The sequence below is a fragment of the Myotis brandtii genome, unplaced genomic scaffold, assembly GCF_000412655.1.
Source record: "Myotis brandtii unplaced genomic scaffold, ASM41265v1 scaffold506, whole genome shotgun sequence".
Lineage (NCBI taxonomy): Eukaryota > Metazoa > Chordata > Mammalia > Chiroptera > Vespertilionidae > Myotis > Myotis brandtii.
Window position 1 is genome coordinate 3,721,722 of NW_005369287.1, and position 15,453 is coordinate 3,737,174.

General features: G+C 37.8%; 1 protein-coding gene and 1 long non-coding RNA gene across 3 annotated transcripts in view; one reads left to right on the plus strand and one right to left on the minus strand.

Annotated features, from left to right (window-relative positions):
* Positions 1-15,453, minus strand: part of STT3B (STT3B, subunit of the oligosaccharyltransferase complex (catalytic)) — a 46,340-nt gene that overhangs the window by 6,471 nt on the left and 24,416 nt on the right. For both annotated transcript variants that reach the window (XM_005877111.2, XM_014548423.1), the window contains 8 exons: positions 14,986-15,132; positions 12,605-12,653; positions 11,162-11,316; positions 8,794-9,005; positions 6,886-7,073; positions 5,844-6,015; positions 4,697-4,870; positions 2,025-2,138 (listed from right to left, as the gene is read on the minus strand). In XM_005877111.2, coding sequence (XP_005877173.1) covers positions 2,025-2,138; positions 4,697-4,870; positions 5,844-6,015; positions 6,886-7,073; positions 8,794-9,005; positions 11,162-11,316; positions 12,605-12,653; positions 14,986-15,132 — 1,211 coding nt within the window. The remainder of the gene's footprint in view (positions 1-2,024; positions 2,139-4,696; positions 4,871-5,843; positions 6,016-6,885; positions 7,074-8,793; positions 9,006-11,161; positions 11,317-12,604; positions 12,654-14,985; positions 15,133-15,453) is intronic.
* Positions 7,769-15,453, plus strand: part of LOC102262309 — a 46,359-nt gene continuing 38,674 nt past the window's right edge. Inside the window, exon 1 of the long non-coding RNA XR_314213.2 lies at positions 7,769-8,242. This is a non-coding gene — a long non-coding RNA (uncharacterized LOC102262309). The remainder of the gene's footprint in view (positions 8,243-15,453) is intronic.

A 15,453-nucleotide genomic window follows, 5' to 3' on the forward strand; every position in this document is an offset into this window, starting at 1 on the left:
CTAGTCCAGCCGTGGGCAAACTACGGCCCGCGGGCTGGATACGGCCCGTTTGAAATGGATAAAACTAAAAAAAAAAAAAAAAAACCCGTACCCTTTTATGTAATGATGTTTACTTTGAATTTATATTAGTTCACACAAACACTCCATCCATGCTTTTGTTCCGGCCCTCCGGTCCAGTTTAAGAACCCATTGTGGCCCTCGAGTCAAAAAGTTTGCCCACCCCTGGCTTAGGCCATAGTCTGGCCACCCTCTGTGGGAGGCAACCGGCAGGCCGATCAGGGAATGGCGCTGGCAGGCTAGCAGCCGTCCCCGTCCCCCATTGCCCCTCTGTCCACTGGCACCCGCCTTGGCTGGCCTGGAGCCGCCCACTCATTGGCCCCGCCCCCACCAACTGGTCATTCCACCGTTCAGTCAATTTGCATATTAGGCTTTTATTATATAGGATTAGTACTGACTTATAAAACCTCCAAATATTGTCTTGAAATTGGTTGTAGAAAAGTCTCCTCTGTTGTTTTCCTTATCTTTTACTCTTCAGTAAAAGTTTGTCTTTATTTTAAAAATTACCTGTGTCTTCCACCAGGATATAAGCTGCATGATGACCTTATCTCATTCAATGTAGCTTTATTTCCCAGTGTTATTTGTCAAATAAATGCAAAAGCATACTACATCCCAAAAGTGGGAACTATAAAGATAAAAAGGCCAAACCAAGGGAAGATTTATGAGGAATTAAGAAAGGAAAAACTGGGGGGAAGAGAGAAGATTTTAAATTCTCAGACTACATTTATGTTGACACAGAGCATAAGTGAATTTGCATATTAGGCTTTTATTATATAGGATTAGTACTGACTTATAAAACCTCCAAATATTGTCTTGAAATTGGTTGTAGAAAAGTCTCCTCTGTTGTTTTCCTTATCTTTTACTCTTCAGTAAAAGTTTGTCTTTATTTTAAAAATTACCTGTGTCTTCCACCAGGATATAAGCTGCATGATGACCTTATCTCATTCAATGTAGCTTTATTTCCCAGTGTTATTTGTCAAATAAATGCAAAAGCATACTACATCCCAAAAGTGGGAACTATAAAGATAAAAAGGCCAAACCAAGGGAAGATTTATGAGGAATTAAGAAAGGAAAAACTGGGGGGAAGAGAGAAGATTTTAAATTCTCAGACTACATTTATGTTGACACAGAGCATAAGTGAATTCAACTTTAAAACAAAACCTAAATCTATTCTAATGAGGGATTTGTTCATGTATATCTATACAAAAGAAAAGTTATACTTCATGTCTTAAACATATATTATTCTTGAGTAGGGAAGGCATCAAAATGAAGACATGGTGGAAGCATGGCTTAAAACTGCTGATAGCCAAAACCGGTTTGGCTCAGTGGATAGAGCGTCGGCCTGCGGACCTAAAGGTCCCGGGTTCGATTCCGGTCAAGGGCATGTACCTGGGTTGCGGGCACATCCCCAGTAGGAGATGTGCAGGAGGCAGCTGATCGATGTTTCTCTCTCATCGATGTTTCTAACTCTCTATCTCTCTCCCTTAATCTCTGTAAAAAATCAATAAAATATATTTAAAAAAAAAAACTGCTGATAAACTTTTGTTGTTGTTAATCCTCACCGAGGATATTTTTTCCAGTGATTTTTAGATAGAGTGGGAGAGGAGAAGGGAGAAGAAGGGGGGGGGCGGGGTTAAAGGAAGAATAAAACAAAAAACACAGTTTCCTAAGGTGGAAGAAAAATGCCTTCAAAAAGCATGAGGTCAAAAGGAAAGCAAAAGTTGGATTTGAGCCTTAGTGTTAATTAATATTCTGGAAGGAAATCTTTGATCTAAATTTTTTTCCTAATTTTTCACATTTAAGTTTCAGAAATCTAAATTTAATGGAGGGGCATGTTGGGGAATTTTAGATAAGCACGTCTTTCTTTATAGCACAACCAAACATCATTATCCTTTTTTAGAGGCAAACAAGACCACTTTTAAAATATTCCCTTAAAAAAAGATTATAGTTAAACTAATGTAACTAACCTGCATTTCCCCAAATCGGTAATATGACATTTTATACATAAGGCAATTCAATAAAGTGGGGGATCCTGCTTTGTCTACACGGAATTCTCCTTGTGGGGTGAAATAGTCACTTTCCTACAAAAAAAAAAATAAAAAATCAATAGTTCATGTCAGTTAAATTTACAGGTCCCCCTAATTCCCCATAAACCAGCTTTTAGGGTATATTCAGAAAGCCATATTTAGTTACATATCAAATAAATATTCTATCAGAGGATTAATTTATAAATTTAATGTGATCCCTTAAAAAAGCCCAAAATTATCTTGAGTGTTTTTAAAAGCTGAGTCTAGAAACCATTTATAAAAAATAAACAAGATTATCTAAGAAAACACAGAAAAAGAACAATACTGTTTGTTGGAGTAAGGAAAGGCCAATTAATCCCACCAGATTATAACCATAACATAAAAACCTCAATAATTCAAAAGAATGGTACCAACACCATGGTTTTAATACCAGGTAGATTCACTCTCTCCAAATGCCCCATCCTCACCACAATTACTCATTTTCTGTTTTCTTTAATTGGTCTTTATTTTTTCATATGAACTCTAAAGTCAGTTCTTTAGTTGGGGGGAGTGTTTAGAAAATTCCTATAGTAATTTTATTGGGATCTATAACATTTATAAATTAACCTCTAACAAAGGCCAATTTGGCACTATAAATAGAAATTCCTAGTCTAGGAATTTACCCTACAAAGACACTTGTACATGGGCAAAGTAATGAGTATAAAAGTTACTTACTGTACCACTGTTTATGAGACTAAAAACTGGAAACAACCTAAATGACCATCAATAGGCACAGGTTAAATAAATCATGAATGCACTCACACAATGGAATACACTGTGTCAAAGTGGAAAAAAAAGAATGAAAACAGCTCTCCATATTCTAATATAGAAAAATTACTAAGATATATAGTGAAATTTTTAAAAAAAGCAGAACAGGGTGTATATTTTGCTACTATATCTGCTTGAATAAGAAGCATAAGAAAATAATAAGTGATTGCCATGGGCTTTTTTTCTTTTCAGGGGGAGTGGTGGAGGTTGGTAAAGTTATACTGTATAGCCCTTTACATTTTACCTTTGAACCATTTGACTGTATTACCTACTCACAAACTTTAAAAATACTGAATATAAAAAGCATAGAAATTTAGAATTTCTATATAAATGTTCAAAGCATATATCTGGATCCATCACATGTCATAATATTAACACTGCTAAAGGAAATACAAATGAAAATCACATACTGAAAAATTAAATCAAGATTAGTGTAATACAAGGAAATATTTATTAATCAGTTTAGGGGAAATGTTACAGCATTTACATTTGAACAGGAAATGTGGGGCTTTACATGACACACATGCATAAATTCTCCCAAAAGGTTCTTTTATTCTGGATCAGTGATGAATCTCACTCTCATTTTTGGGCCTTCATCATTTAACCATTTGTACGCCCTAAGTGTCTACAGACACAAATGGTGGACCTTTTTATTTTAAATTAAAAATATCGTGACAGTTAACTGGTTAAACCACTTGCTGGGTGCCCATCTTCTAAGAGCTCACAACTGAGTGGGAGAGATATGATAGAATCTACCTACAAAACAAGCTGTGTGTGATTTTGATGGTGAGTACACATGGATATACCAGAGAAGAGCTTCTAGAGGGGGGACAAATCTGTGGTAGGGAAGCTATCCCAGGAAAGAGAAGAGTATAAACACCAAGTGTTAGATGAGTCAAGGAAAGAAACCACAGGGCAAGTTTCAAGACAGCTTGAAAAGATTGACTGAGTAAAGTAGACTGACAAGAGTGGGGGGAAAAGATGATAGAGGGACAAGATGCCAGCAAAGCAAAGTGTATGAAGGAGCTTGGATTTTATACCATGACCTAATTACAGAGATTGTTACGTACCAGCCACTAGGCTGAGGCTTCACCTACATTACTACAAAGTCTCAAAAAAGCATTACAAATGAATTATTCCTGGCATTCCCATTAGTGATAATCTGAGGCTGCCTTAATCACCATTATACTACCAGAACCTAGAACAAGACCTAGTGCTCAAAGCATATAATACTGATTAGTGAAAAATAACTTGCTCATAGCACCAAGCTGACAGTGGCAGGGTTTTAGTTCTAACTGATGTCTGTCTTTGGTTTTAAGGCCCTTTTCCTTAATCAATCAAAGGCTTTTAAACTGTAAAGTGACATGATCAATGTCATGTTAGACTGGGAGAGGGAATCTAAGGGGCCTTCATCATTTAACCATTTGTATGCCATAAGCATCTACAGATGCAAGCGGTGGATAGCAATTTTAAGGTCACTGTTCTATTTCAGGTTTATGATCATAAGGGTCAGTAACAGAGTGGAAACAATGGAAATGGAAAGAAAGGGCAGAACTGCAAAGGCTGTGAAGGAGTCAAAGCAAAAGTCTTGACAAAAGATTGCTTTGGAGAACAGAAATATCAAGTACGAATTTCAAAAGGTTTAAAATTGGGAAAAGTGCTTATAGTATCTTCATAGTACATTTAGAGTGAGAGTCTAAACTTGGGAATAAAATAATGAAAACAAATACTATGCAGGTAGCAAAATAAGAGAATTACTTGGACCTGTGAGCTGTCTTAAAACACCTGAACTAACCGTTTCTTACCCGAATGTCTTTTGGATGTTCCCCTTCAGCTATCCTAACCATCCAGAGGAACTTGTTGATGTCATCACCAGAATAGCCAATAACCCCTCCAAAAATAACCAAAACATAATCTACATCCAGACTCCTCATGATTTTATAGGCTGCTGTTTCATTTGAAGACATAGCTTTTCCCACCTACAGAAAAAAATGAGAATGTGTATACTTAGCCCCATAATATGCTAAAAAAGAAATAAATGCACATTTTTACCTTATGAAGGAATGTCAAGAATCTGATTTACATGGAATTCTTTTTATAGAAATGATTTGCTATGAATTCAACAAATTTACTGAGATTTAGAAGCACCTCACTCCCTATAAGGTATAGCAGAAATGTCAAAATCAGAATAAATGTTTTAATATTTTGCTAATTATTTCATGAAATGAACATTTTAATATAAAAGCAGGCAAGCTTAAAAGAAATAGAACTTCTCATTACCTCAAAGCCAGGTATGACTAGCAATCTAGCCAGCACAAATATATTCTTCTCCTTAGTCTACCAGACATCTGATAATTAGCTACAACACTATTACAAGTAAAACTCATTTGGTTAATATCCACTATTGATTTAAAATCTTTAAAAAACAGAGAGGTGATTACCTTAATTTAGGTAAATTGGTTAACAGAGTGAACATTCCCTGAACACAGTGCATTTCTTTTACATATTTGCAAATAATTATCTTTTTTTAAATCTTTAAATTCTTTATTAGTTAAGGAATTACAAATGTGTCCTCATTCCCCCCCATTAACCCCCACCCTCCCCCACAAATAATTATCTTAATTTATAAAATGGAAAATACAAGTCAAATTTAGTGTTTTAAAAGTTTCAGATTTTTGGTGTTGGAAAAAATAAAAAGTTTCAGATTTTGCCTAATTCTCATAAGATATGAGATCTGCCAGAAATCAGCTTACAATTCTGAATGATACTTAAATAAGTAAATATGCACAACCTGAACCCACTTTATGGAATGAATTGTATAAAGAGAAATTTTGAGAATTCTGCAAGCAAAGAGTACATTCACCTCCATTTATCCTTCTTAATTACAAGTAAAGCCTGATTGCTAAGTAATAAAAATTTATAACTTTGATCTGTTGGTTATTGAATTCTTACCAGTGCTATGTGGCTGTTATTCCAGGTATTATTATCCACCAAAGTAGTTCTATTAGCCATTCCAGCTATCTGATAGCCATAATCCCACCAAGACATCACTCGGGCATGTTCATCTGTATTTTGCCTTAGCCAAAAGTAAGCTTCTCTAAAATCATCTAAGATATTCCTGGTGCTGAAAAGAATCACAATATTCTTTTAAATGAGATCTTATAAATGTGAAGAGAGTAATTTAAAATCTTGAGGTGTTCAACCATTGAATTAATCTCACGTTCTAAGGGCAGTCTTTAAAAGCCTCAAAAAATGGGGGTTGGGGAAAGATCAGTGAAGAGCTAATGCTTTTTAAACTTTAATATGCATGCACATCTCCTGGGTATCTTGAAAAGAAACAGATTCTGATTTAGTAGTTCTGGGGTGGGGCCTGATATTTTGCAAGTCTAATAAGCACCCAAATGAAGCAGAAGCTGGTGTGGCAATATATAAATGATCTCTTCTTCAATTTCAGCTGCATCATAATCACCTAGAGGGCTTATTAAATCAGAGATTGCTGAGCTCCACCTCTAGGTTTGATTCAATAGGCTTTCCGAGGGGTCAAGAATTTGCATTTCTAACAGGCTTCCTGGTAATGATGTTGCTGTATAGCAAGTCCTTGAATAACAATCCTTATGTCTCATCAACGTTATAGGAATAGAACTCTTGTTCATTTAGCCTATGGTAAAGTTGGATTCATTATATGTTGTTTTGTTTAGTCACAGATCCTATCTATGATGTTAAATGAGAACTTATTGTATGTCCAAGGACCACATTTTGAGAAAAACTAATATACATGTTATGAATGCAAAGACATTCTGGACAAGAGCATGAAATACAATGATTACTACCCACATGTGGTGGGAGGGGAGGGTGAGAAGAAAGGCTGTATGAAAAACATGGTAGATTCAAATGCAGAGCCTCACAAACATTCCTTTTTTTAATTCTTAACCACTGAGACAGAAAAAAAAAGGCATAGGTATAAAATCCTTTTGTAGCCAAGTTATTTTCTTACCCATCATGATTGTAAGAGGCCAGGACCACACTTGGACTAGAATAGGCATTGCTTGTGACCCAGGTACAGTGGACTGCAAACATCATCAATAGCATCAGCATCAACATGGTGACAATGCTTTTTATATTAGGACCCAATCCCTCTTCAGTTTTTTCCTGTTCAGTTACATGTTTCCTCACTTTACCTGCCTGAAGATACAAAAAACTGGTTAGACAAATTCATCATTTCACTGGTTTCATTGAGACATTCAAGAAAAGTTGGGAGAATGTTAATCTGTCAATTTAATCCTTTGAGGGAAAAAATGTATAACCATCAGGTATTCTTGAGTGAGTGATAAGTTTTCTAAAAATTAGCAAGGTAGATTCTCAAACTAAATGTGAATGAGGTGGTTTCCTGGAACTATACACAATTCAGGAGCTGGTCACAGAACAAAATATCTCCAGTAAGAAGCTGCTGTCAAACCGAGTATTCTTATGTTTTATGTATGTACAAAGGAGATAACCAAATGGCCTCATTCTAGCAGGCTTTTCTTACAAAACCCAAATTCCTCATTCTGAAAATGAAACTGTCCAACTGTAATCCAGACTATGTAGAACTTTAATATAAGACAAAAACAGCATTATCACAATCAACCTTCCAATTTCCAAACCCCAAAACCAACAGACATATTAAAATTAAGATTACATTTTTATAATATATTTTATTGATTTTTTACAGAGAGGAAGGGAGAGGGATAGAGAGTTAGAAACATCGATCAGCTGCCTCCTGCACACCTCCTACTGGGGATGTGCCCGCAACCAAGATACATGCCCTTGACTGGAATCGAACCTGGGACCTTACAGTCCGCAGGCCGACACTCTATCCACTGAGCCAAACTGGTTAGGGCAAGATTACATTTTTAAAACTACAACCACCACCAAAAAACCAGAACAGAAAACTGAACAGAGAGTCATAAGCTCTACATTGCTAGGCTAGTTAAGAAACCACAAAATAAAACATAACCACAAACACAAAAGTAGGTATGTGCTGTATTAAAACAAACCTGTATGAATTATATTGGGCCTATGTAGTAAGGAAAGTTTTTCAAAGTTAATACTTATCCTGGAAAGTTTCATTGCTTACTGGTATTTAAAAACCTACTTAATATTCAAATGAAGTTTAGTATGTCATCCAAGACAAGTGCTCTAATCTTTTTTTTTTCCAGGGGAGAGTGGGAACGCAGTCCCCCATTACCACAAATTATGCAGTCAAATTTCCCACATTTGGGGGAATTGCAGGGGTCAGCACATCCAGAGTACAGTGGATAAGCCTTGCCCTGGGAAAACCACCTTCCTGATCACGGTATCTCCCCTGTCAGGTAAGCCAATTCTTACAAGTCTTTTCCACATTTGCACCAAATATGACCTTGCTCTTCACTTAACCTGACAGGTTAAAAGTAAAAGTAAATTACATGCCCTGGCTGGGTGACTCAGTTCGCTGGAGCATCATCCAGTACACCAAAACAAAACAAAACAAAACAAAACAAAAACAAAAACAAAAGTTTCAAGTTTACACTGAACATGGACCTCAAAGATAAGCGTTTGTGCACATGGTTTCAATGGGGGTTTATAATGCTCAATGTTATGTAACTTAGTAGGCCACTACGTTTTTGCTCTCAAAAATAGAGGGATTTTAGATAAAACCTGACCAAAATGAAATGAGAATTCCTACTCTGGTTGCATTCTACTTTCTTATTCTTACCTAAAAGACCAAGCAGGATTCAAAGTTTTAGGCAAACAGTAGAGACCAACTAGAAATGTCAGTTTGTCTAAATCCTATTTAATCACATTTCTTAATATTAATAGTTCTTACTGTGGTAGAAAAATAAAGCATATAAAATTTTTAAAGGCCTTACTTTAGATTCCCCACCTTATCATACAAATTTCCTGGGTTTCTTTTGTCATCCTCATCACTGCTGTCCTCCACAGGTGGGTTTTCCCTTTTCATGTCATCCCCCAAATAGTGCTCAAAAACATTAGAGAAGGCAATTGCAGACAGCATACAAACGACGGGAGTCAAAGTCAACATCAGCCGCACCATCACTCCAGCAAAGTAGACAGCGCTGATGGCATACAGAGCAACTGGAAAGACAAGCTCTCTTGTAACACTTCAGAAAAGAAAATGTTCGCAGGAGACTGAACTAAGTATTTTATACCACATTATAAACCAAATCTAAAAACAGACATCTCATAAAAGAGTTAATTGTTTTTAAATTGATAATACCAACCAAATGATTTAATAGTCATATTTAGAAATTATAGCTAATGCTAACTAGACACTATATATCAACAATTTAGAGAAATGTATCATGCTTTAAATTTAATTATAGTAATTATAGTTATGGAAAATGAGACAAATCCATTGTCAATATCATCACATATTAAAAAATCCATAGTTGATAGATGAAAACATATTTGAGGAATTATTTATCAGGCAGAGTAAGTTTATAGAATCAAATAAAGTCTGTGAAAAGCTAGTGCCAATATCTGGCATAAAGCTTGCTCTAAAGTAAAAATAGGATGAGGAGAATATAATGTATTAGCCCAAGGAGGAACTTGTTATTAGTAAGAGACTTTTTAAAAAATTCCAAAGTATTTTCCAAAAGCCAAAGCCTTCCACATAATGTGCTAACCATCAGGAAGGCTCTACCATTTCAGGCTGAAGGCTATATGAATTCATAAAGTCAATGAGTAATTTGAGCTCCTATTCTCAAGTAAGGTTAATTAAAATTTCATTTCCTCACTAAAAAATTATACCATGTTCATACTGTATATCTCAATAAATTTTACATATGTGCATACCTATGTAATTATCACCCATCCTATATAATAAATGGCTAATATGCAAATCGACCGAACGTTGGAACAAACCAGTCGCTATGATGTGCACTGACCACAGGGGACAGACGCTCAATGCAGGAGCTGCCCCTGGTAGTCAGTGGTCTCCCATAGGGGGAGAGCTGCTCAGCCAGAAGCCCAGAGCCGAGCTTAAGGCTGGGGAGCCTCTCTTGCCTCCACGGCAGTGCTAAGGCTATGGGCCTAAGCCGTCGGTCAGCCATCCCCCAAGGGCTCCTGGACTGCAAGAGGACGCAGGGTGGGCTGAGGCACGCCCCCCCCCCCGCACAAATTTTGTGCACCAGGCCTCTAGTATCAAAATATAGAGCTTCCTCAGAAGGATCCCTCACACCTCTTCCCAGTCAATAACTGCTCTCCCCACTCCCTGCCTATAAAAAAAGTATCACTATTTGGACTTTTAAAGCATTAACTTAATTTTCTTATTCTTGAACTTTATTTTTAAAATTATATAAAAATGTTCCTTTTTAATTGGCTTTTTAGGTTAACCCATGCTATTATTCTTTTATTAATAGCTGTGTTGTTGTATTCCATTGTACGAATACATCGGAATTTCTTTTTCTATTCTACTGCTAATAACCTTTGGAATGTTTCTAATTAGGGGCTATTCTGAATAAAGTTGCATTATTAAACATGTCCTTTGTTGGACATACACACTCACTTCTCTTGGAATTAGGATTGCTGAGTCATGAGGTGGGCAATATGTTTAAGCTAAATCTTTTTTGAATGATGCAATATTATCATGGCCTTTTCCAGAGGGACTGGTCTACATACACAAGAAGAATGAGTGTCATCCTTTGGTTAGAACTCATGCAGGTGTTTTATTTTCCTCCTACTTCATTCTGGAATAGTACCTTGAGTATCACTCATAGTCCAAGCCGCATACTTACATAAATTCAAGTCCCGGTACTACAGATTATTTTTGTGTATGTTGCTTTTTTCAGTTTATTAGTTAAAAATTTACACAAATCTATCAGTGAAGAGGGTGTTTGCTTAAAGGTGATTCTTATTCCATTACAAAATGTACTTTGCACTGAAATTTCAATGATGGTCACCCCTGCAAACTTCTTTCTACTTAGTCAGATCTAACTTAGAAAATTAAATCAAGACTATGCTGTAAGCAAAGTTATAATTTCCAATTCTTAGCCAGACTATAATAACCTCCCAGAAAATGTAGTAAATTGAATGAAAATGTTACATGAGTCCTAAATTAAAAGTTAATAAAATACATATAATATAAATTCACTGGGTTTTACTTGCTTAAGATTTATGCAAGAAATTTATCTTGACTATGCAGAGTCATGCAAAGAAGAATAAAACTTTGAAGTGATGTCAATAATGAAAATAATTGTTCTAAAGCTAAGTATTTATTAAAAATCTCTTACCAAACACTCTTTCATCGTTGATATTTTTAATGCAGAACCATAGGCCTGCTGGGAAGGTACACACAAGAATATGTAGATCAAAGAAGAAAGACACCCAAGTCGTAGGTTGATGCTCAGACACTGATGCAATAATTGGAATATGTATTTTTGCATACCTGGAATTTAAAAAAGTTAATACTTAAGATTAAATAAAATCCTTTTTGATGGAAAAATTTTCTTTGACTGTAGATATAATTTCTATCTTCTAACCCTTGTCACTCATAAGTATATTCCAACATAACCTATTGTATTATAAATCTGGTCCACATTGATAAAACAAACTAATATGTCATCCCTAAAATTAGGAGAATTATCTAAGGTTAGTTATATTATAAAAGTGTTGGCTCTGACTTTTAATACAAAAATCTTTGCTTAAACAGGAATTTATTCTGCATTTTAACTTAGCACCTCCTACATCTCACTACCTTTTAGACTTATTATTACTAGCAAAAATAAGATATCATATTGCCACAATACTTTAGCAAGGCAATGAGAGAAATAGAAAGGACAGGACAAATTATTCCTGAAATGCCCCAAGATTCCAAAGTAGTCCATTAAAGTTTAGAAAGAATAAATATTACTGACAAAAATTTATCTAATTACTGAAGATTTTCCCTCAAACTCTTTGGGGTCCATTGGCTGATCTCTTCAATTATGTGTCCAAATGTTAGTTTCAGTCATTAGTATATATTTGCTTATGCCCTTTAATTAGACCTTCTGGTATCACATCAATGGGAAGGCCCATTCAATAAACTGTGATAGGTTTTTTATTGGGCCATTTAGGGAGTAACAAAGAAGATAGAACAGTGAAAACAGAGAAGACAGGTACATTATAATCAAAGGATATTTTCTCATCCTCAGGAAAACAAAAACATCTTATTGAACTAGTTGTGTAATTTAAAATTAATTTCTAAACTATTTCATTTTATAATAGCACTCTTAAAAGCACACAAATATTCTGTAGTATATGTAATAAATTAAAATATCAAGAAACTTAGTGTGGCATTAAAAAACATTAAAATTTTTTCTTCACATATACAGCATATGAGCCTTCATGATTAAAAAGTAAATACTAATAGATGGAAACTTTGAATACATTGGTAAAAATAAAAATCAATCATTAAAATTGCACAAATGTTATCTGAAATGTTTTGACCAAACTAAAATAAGGAGTTGTCCATGCAGAATCAAAATACATGTCATGCATATCATACTAAAGGTGCATTCCAAGTAGGTATTATAACAAAGAAAAAATACAAGGGATTCCAATCAACACTTACTAAATTAGTATAAGTAAGATACTTTTAAAATGTTACCCAAGACTGATGGTGATGCTGACAATATAAGAACAGAGGGGGGAAAAAATGGTATTTTAATGAGGGCAAATAACTTATCTGCACTTACCCAGTGTCCCACAAGGAGTAAAACCTGCCACTCCATGGTGCAATGTAACCTTAAAAGGAAAAATGTAGAAGCAATTAATCTGCCTTTTAAATTTGTTTTTGTTTTATTGGTTTTATATTTACTGATTATTATGGCTTAATTTAACCTAATACTTAAACTTTTCAGTTTTAATTTGTAGATGACAACATATTTCACAGGGCTGGCAGTCAGATAAAATGTTAGTGTGATCAAAGGAAAACAAATATCCATGGAGATTACATTTCCAGAGAAACACAAGTGGATAGATAAAATTGTAGGAAGTTTTCCAATTCTCTCATACACTTCAAATTGACTAGTAAAACAAAGCTAAGATAGTAAGAAAGCATTGGATAATATTTAAAAAGGGGGGTGGGTGGTGGTGTCTAAATTATCTATACTAATAAAAGGGTAATATGCTAATTAGACCAGACATCTTCCAGACAAAGCCACGGTGGCGGGGGCCGAGGCAGAGGCGGTTAGGGGTGACCAGGCCATCATGGGAGGGCAGTTAGGGGCAACCAGGCCGGCAGGGGAGGGCAGTTAGGGGCGACCAGGCCATCATGGGAGGGCAGTTAGGGGCAACCAGGCCGGCAGGGGAGGGCAGTTAGGGGCGACCAGGCCATCATGGGAGGGCAGTTAGGGGCAACCAGGCCGGCAGGGGAGGGCAGTTAGGGGCGACCAGGCCATCATGGGAGGGCAGTTAGGGGCAACCAGGCCGGCAGGGGAGGGCAGTTAGGGGCGACCAGGCCATCATGGGAGGGCAGTTAGGGGCAACCAGGCCGGCAGGGGAGGGCAGTTAGGGGCGACCAGGCCATCATGGGAGGGCAGTTAGGGGCAACCAGGCCGGCAGGGGAGGGCAGTTAGGGGCGACCAGGCCATCATGGGAGGGCAGTTAGGGGCAACCAGGCCGGCAGGGGAGGGCAGTTAGGGGCGACCAGGCCATCATGGGAGGGCAGTTAGGGGCAACCAGGCCGGCAGGGGAGGGCAGTTAGGGGCGACCAGGCCATCATGGGAGGGCAGTTAGGGGCAACCAGGCCGGCAGGGGAGGGCAGTTAGGGGCGACCAGGCCATCATGGGAGGGCAGTTAGGGGCAACCAGGCCGGCAGGGGAGGGCAGTTAGGGGCGACCAGGCCATCATGGGAGGGCAGTTAGGGGCAACCAGGCCGGCAGGGGAGGGCAGTTAGGGGCGACCAGGCCATCATGGGAGGGCAGTTAGGGGCAACCAGGCCGGCAGGGGAGGGCAGTTAGGGGCGACCAGGCCATCATGGGAGGGCAGTTAGGGGCAACCAGGCCGGCAGGGGAGGGCAGTTAGGGGCGACCAGGCCATCATGGGAGGGCAGTTAGGGGCAACCAGGCCGGCAGGGGAGGGCAGTTAGGGGCGACCAGGCCATCATGGGAGGGCAGTTAGGGGCAACCAGGCCGGCAGGGGAGGGCAGTTAGGGGTGACTAGGCTGGTAGGGGGGGGCAGTTAGGGGTGACCAGGCCGGCAGGGGAGAGCAGTTAGGGGCAATCAGGCAGGCAGGCAGAGAGGTTAGGGGTGATCAGGTCAGCAGGGGAACAATTAGGGGGCAATGAGGCAGGCAGACAGAGTGGTTAGGGGTGACCAGGCAGGTGAGTGGTTAGGAGCCAGCGGCCCCGAATTGCGAGAGGGATGTTCGACTGCTGGTTTAGGCCCGATCCCAGTCGGACATCCCCTGAGGGGTCCCGGATTGGAGAGGGTGCAGGCTGGGCTGAAGGACCTCCCTCCCCAACCCCGTGCACGATTTTTGTGCACCGGGCCTCTAGTCTAATATAATATGCCCAATTTAGATGAATTATGAAAATGATTTTAATCATTCATGCCTTTTTCTGTGGTCAATTAATTCTTCATGATTTTATGAGCTAGGTTGATACATTAATTTAACAGGTGGAATACCTTTAGAAAGAATTTGACTTGTTCTAAGGACTAGTGAAATTAGGTTCACAAAGTAACTCAGAATCCAGAAGCAGACTGAAACTGATTAGTAGATTGTTTAAAAGTAGGACAGAGAACATATGCACACAAGAGGGCAAGCATGCAGTAGGTTAACATTGGAAGCTTTGAATTTTATACAATTTGGGCCTATTCATCTATCAAGAGGATGCTTGAAAGTAGATTTATCAGATCTCGAAGCAGCAAAATTAAGATGCTGCTAAAACAATCACAATTTGTAGTGCTATGCAGATTTTAGAAACTTTGACTATTATTTTTATATTGTTTATTCAGAATGCAACCATAATATTTGACCCTCTAGGATAAATGGAATATGTACAAAATTTGTAAGTAATTACTTTTTACAATAAATTAGAGACAAGATTCACATCCTACAGATGATGACACCTACCTGTATAAGTCAAATAGATGACACTAAGGAACACAGCACCTGCAGCTACTGACACACCCAAAAAGAAAAGGGTCTGGAACTCTTGTTTTGTTAACCGGTCTCTCAGATACTGCAAGAAAGCATAAGCTTGCAGCAGTGCAAAGACACCTAAAGAAAAAGGTCACATAAAAGATTCTTAGAACACCTTGTACCATTCATAACAAAGACTAGCCATTTCATCTAACCAACATTTTCTTTGTCAAATGACAACCAAATAATACACCCCAAAAATTCTGCTACACGTTTTTTAAAAAGATCAGACTCCCCATACATGGACCAAGAAAAAAAATCCCATTTCAACAACTAGAGCCTATTTTAGCACATTAAATTTCCTCCTTTTGTCCCATATTTTAGTGACATGTTTTCTAGGGGGAAAAATAGAAATGTCATTTAAAAAAAAATCCTAAGATTTACCGAAGGAAGAAATTA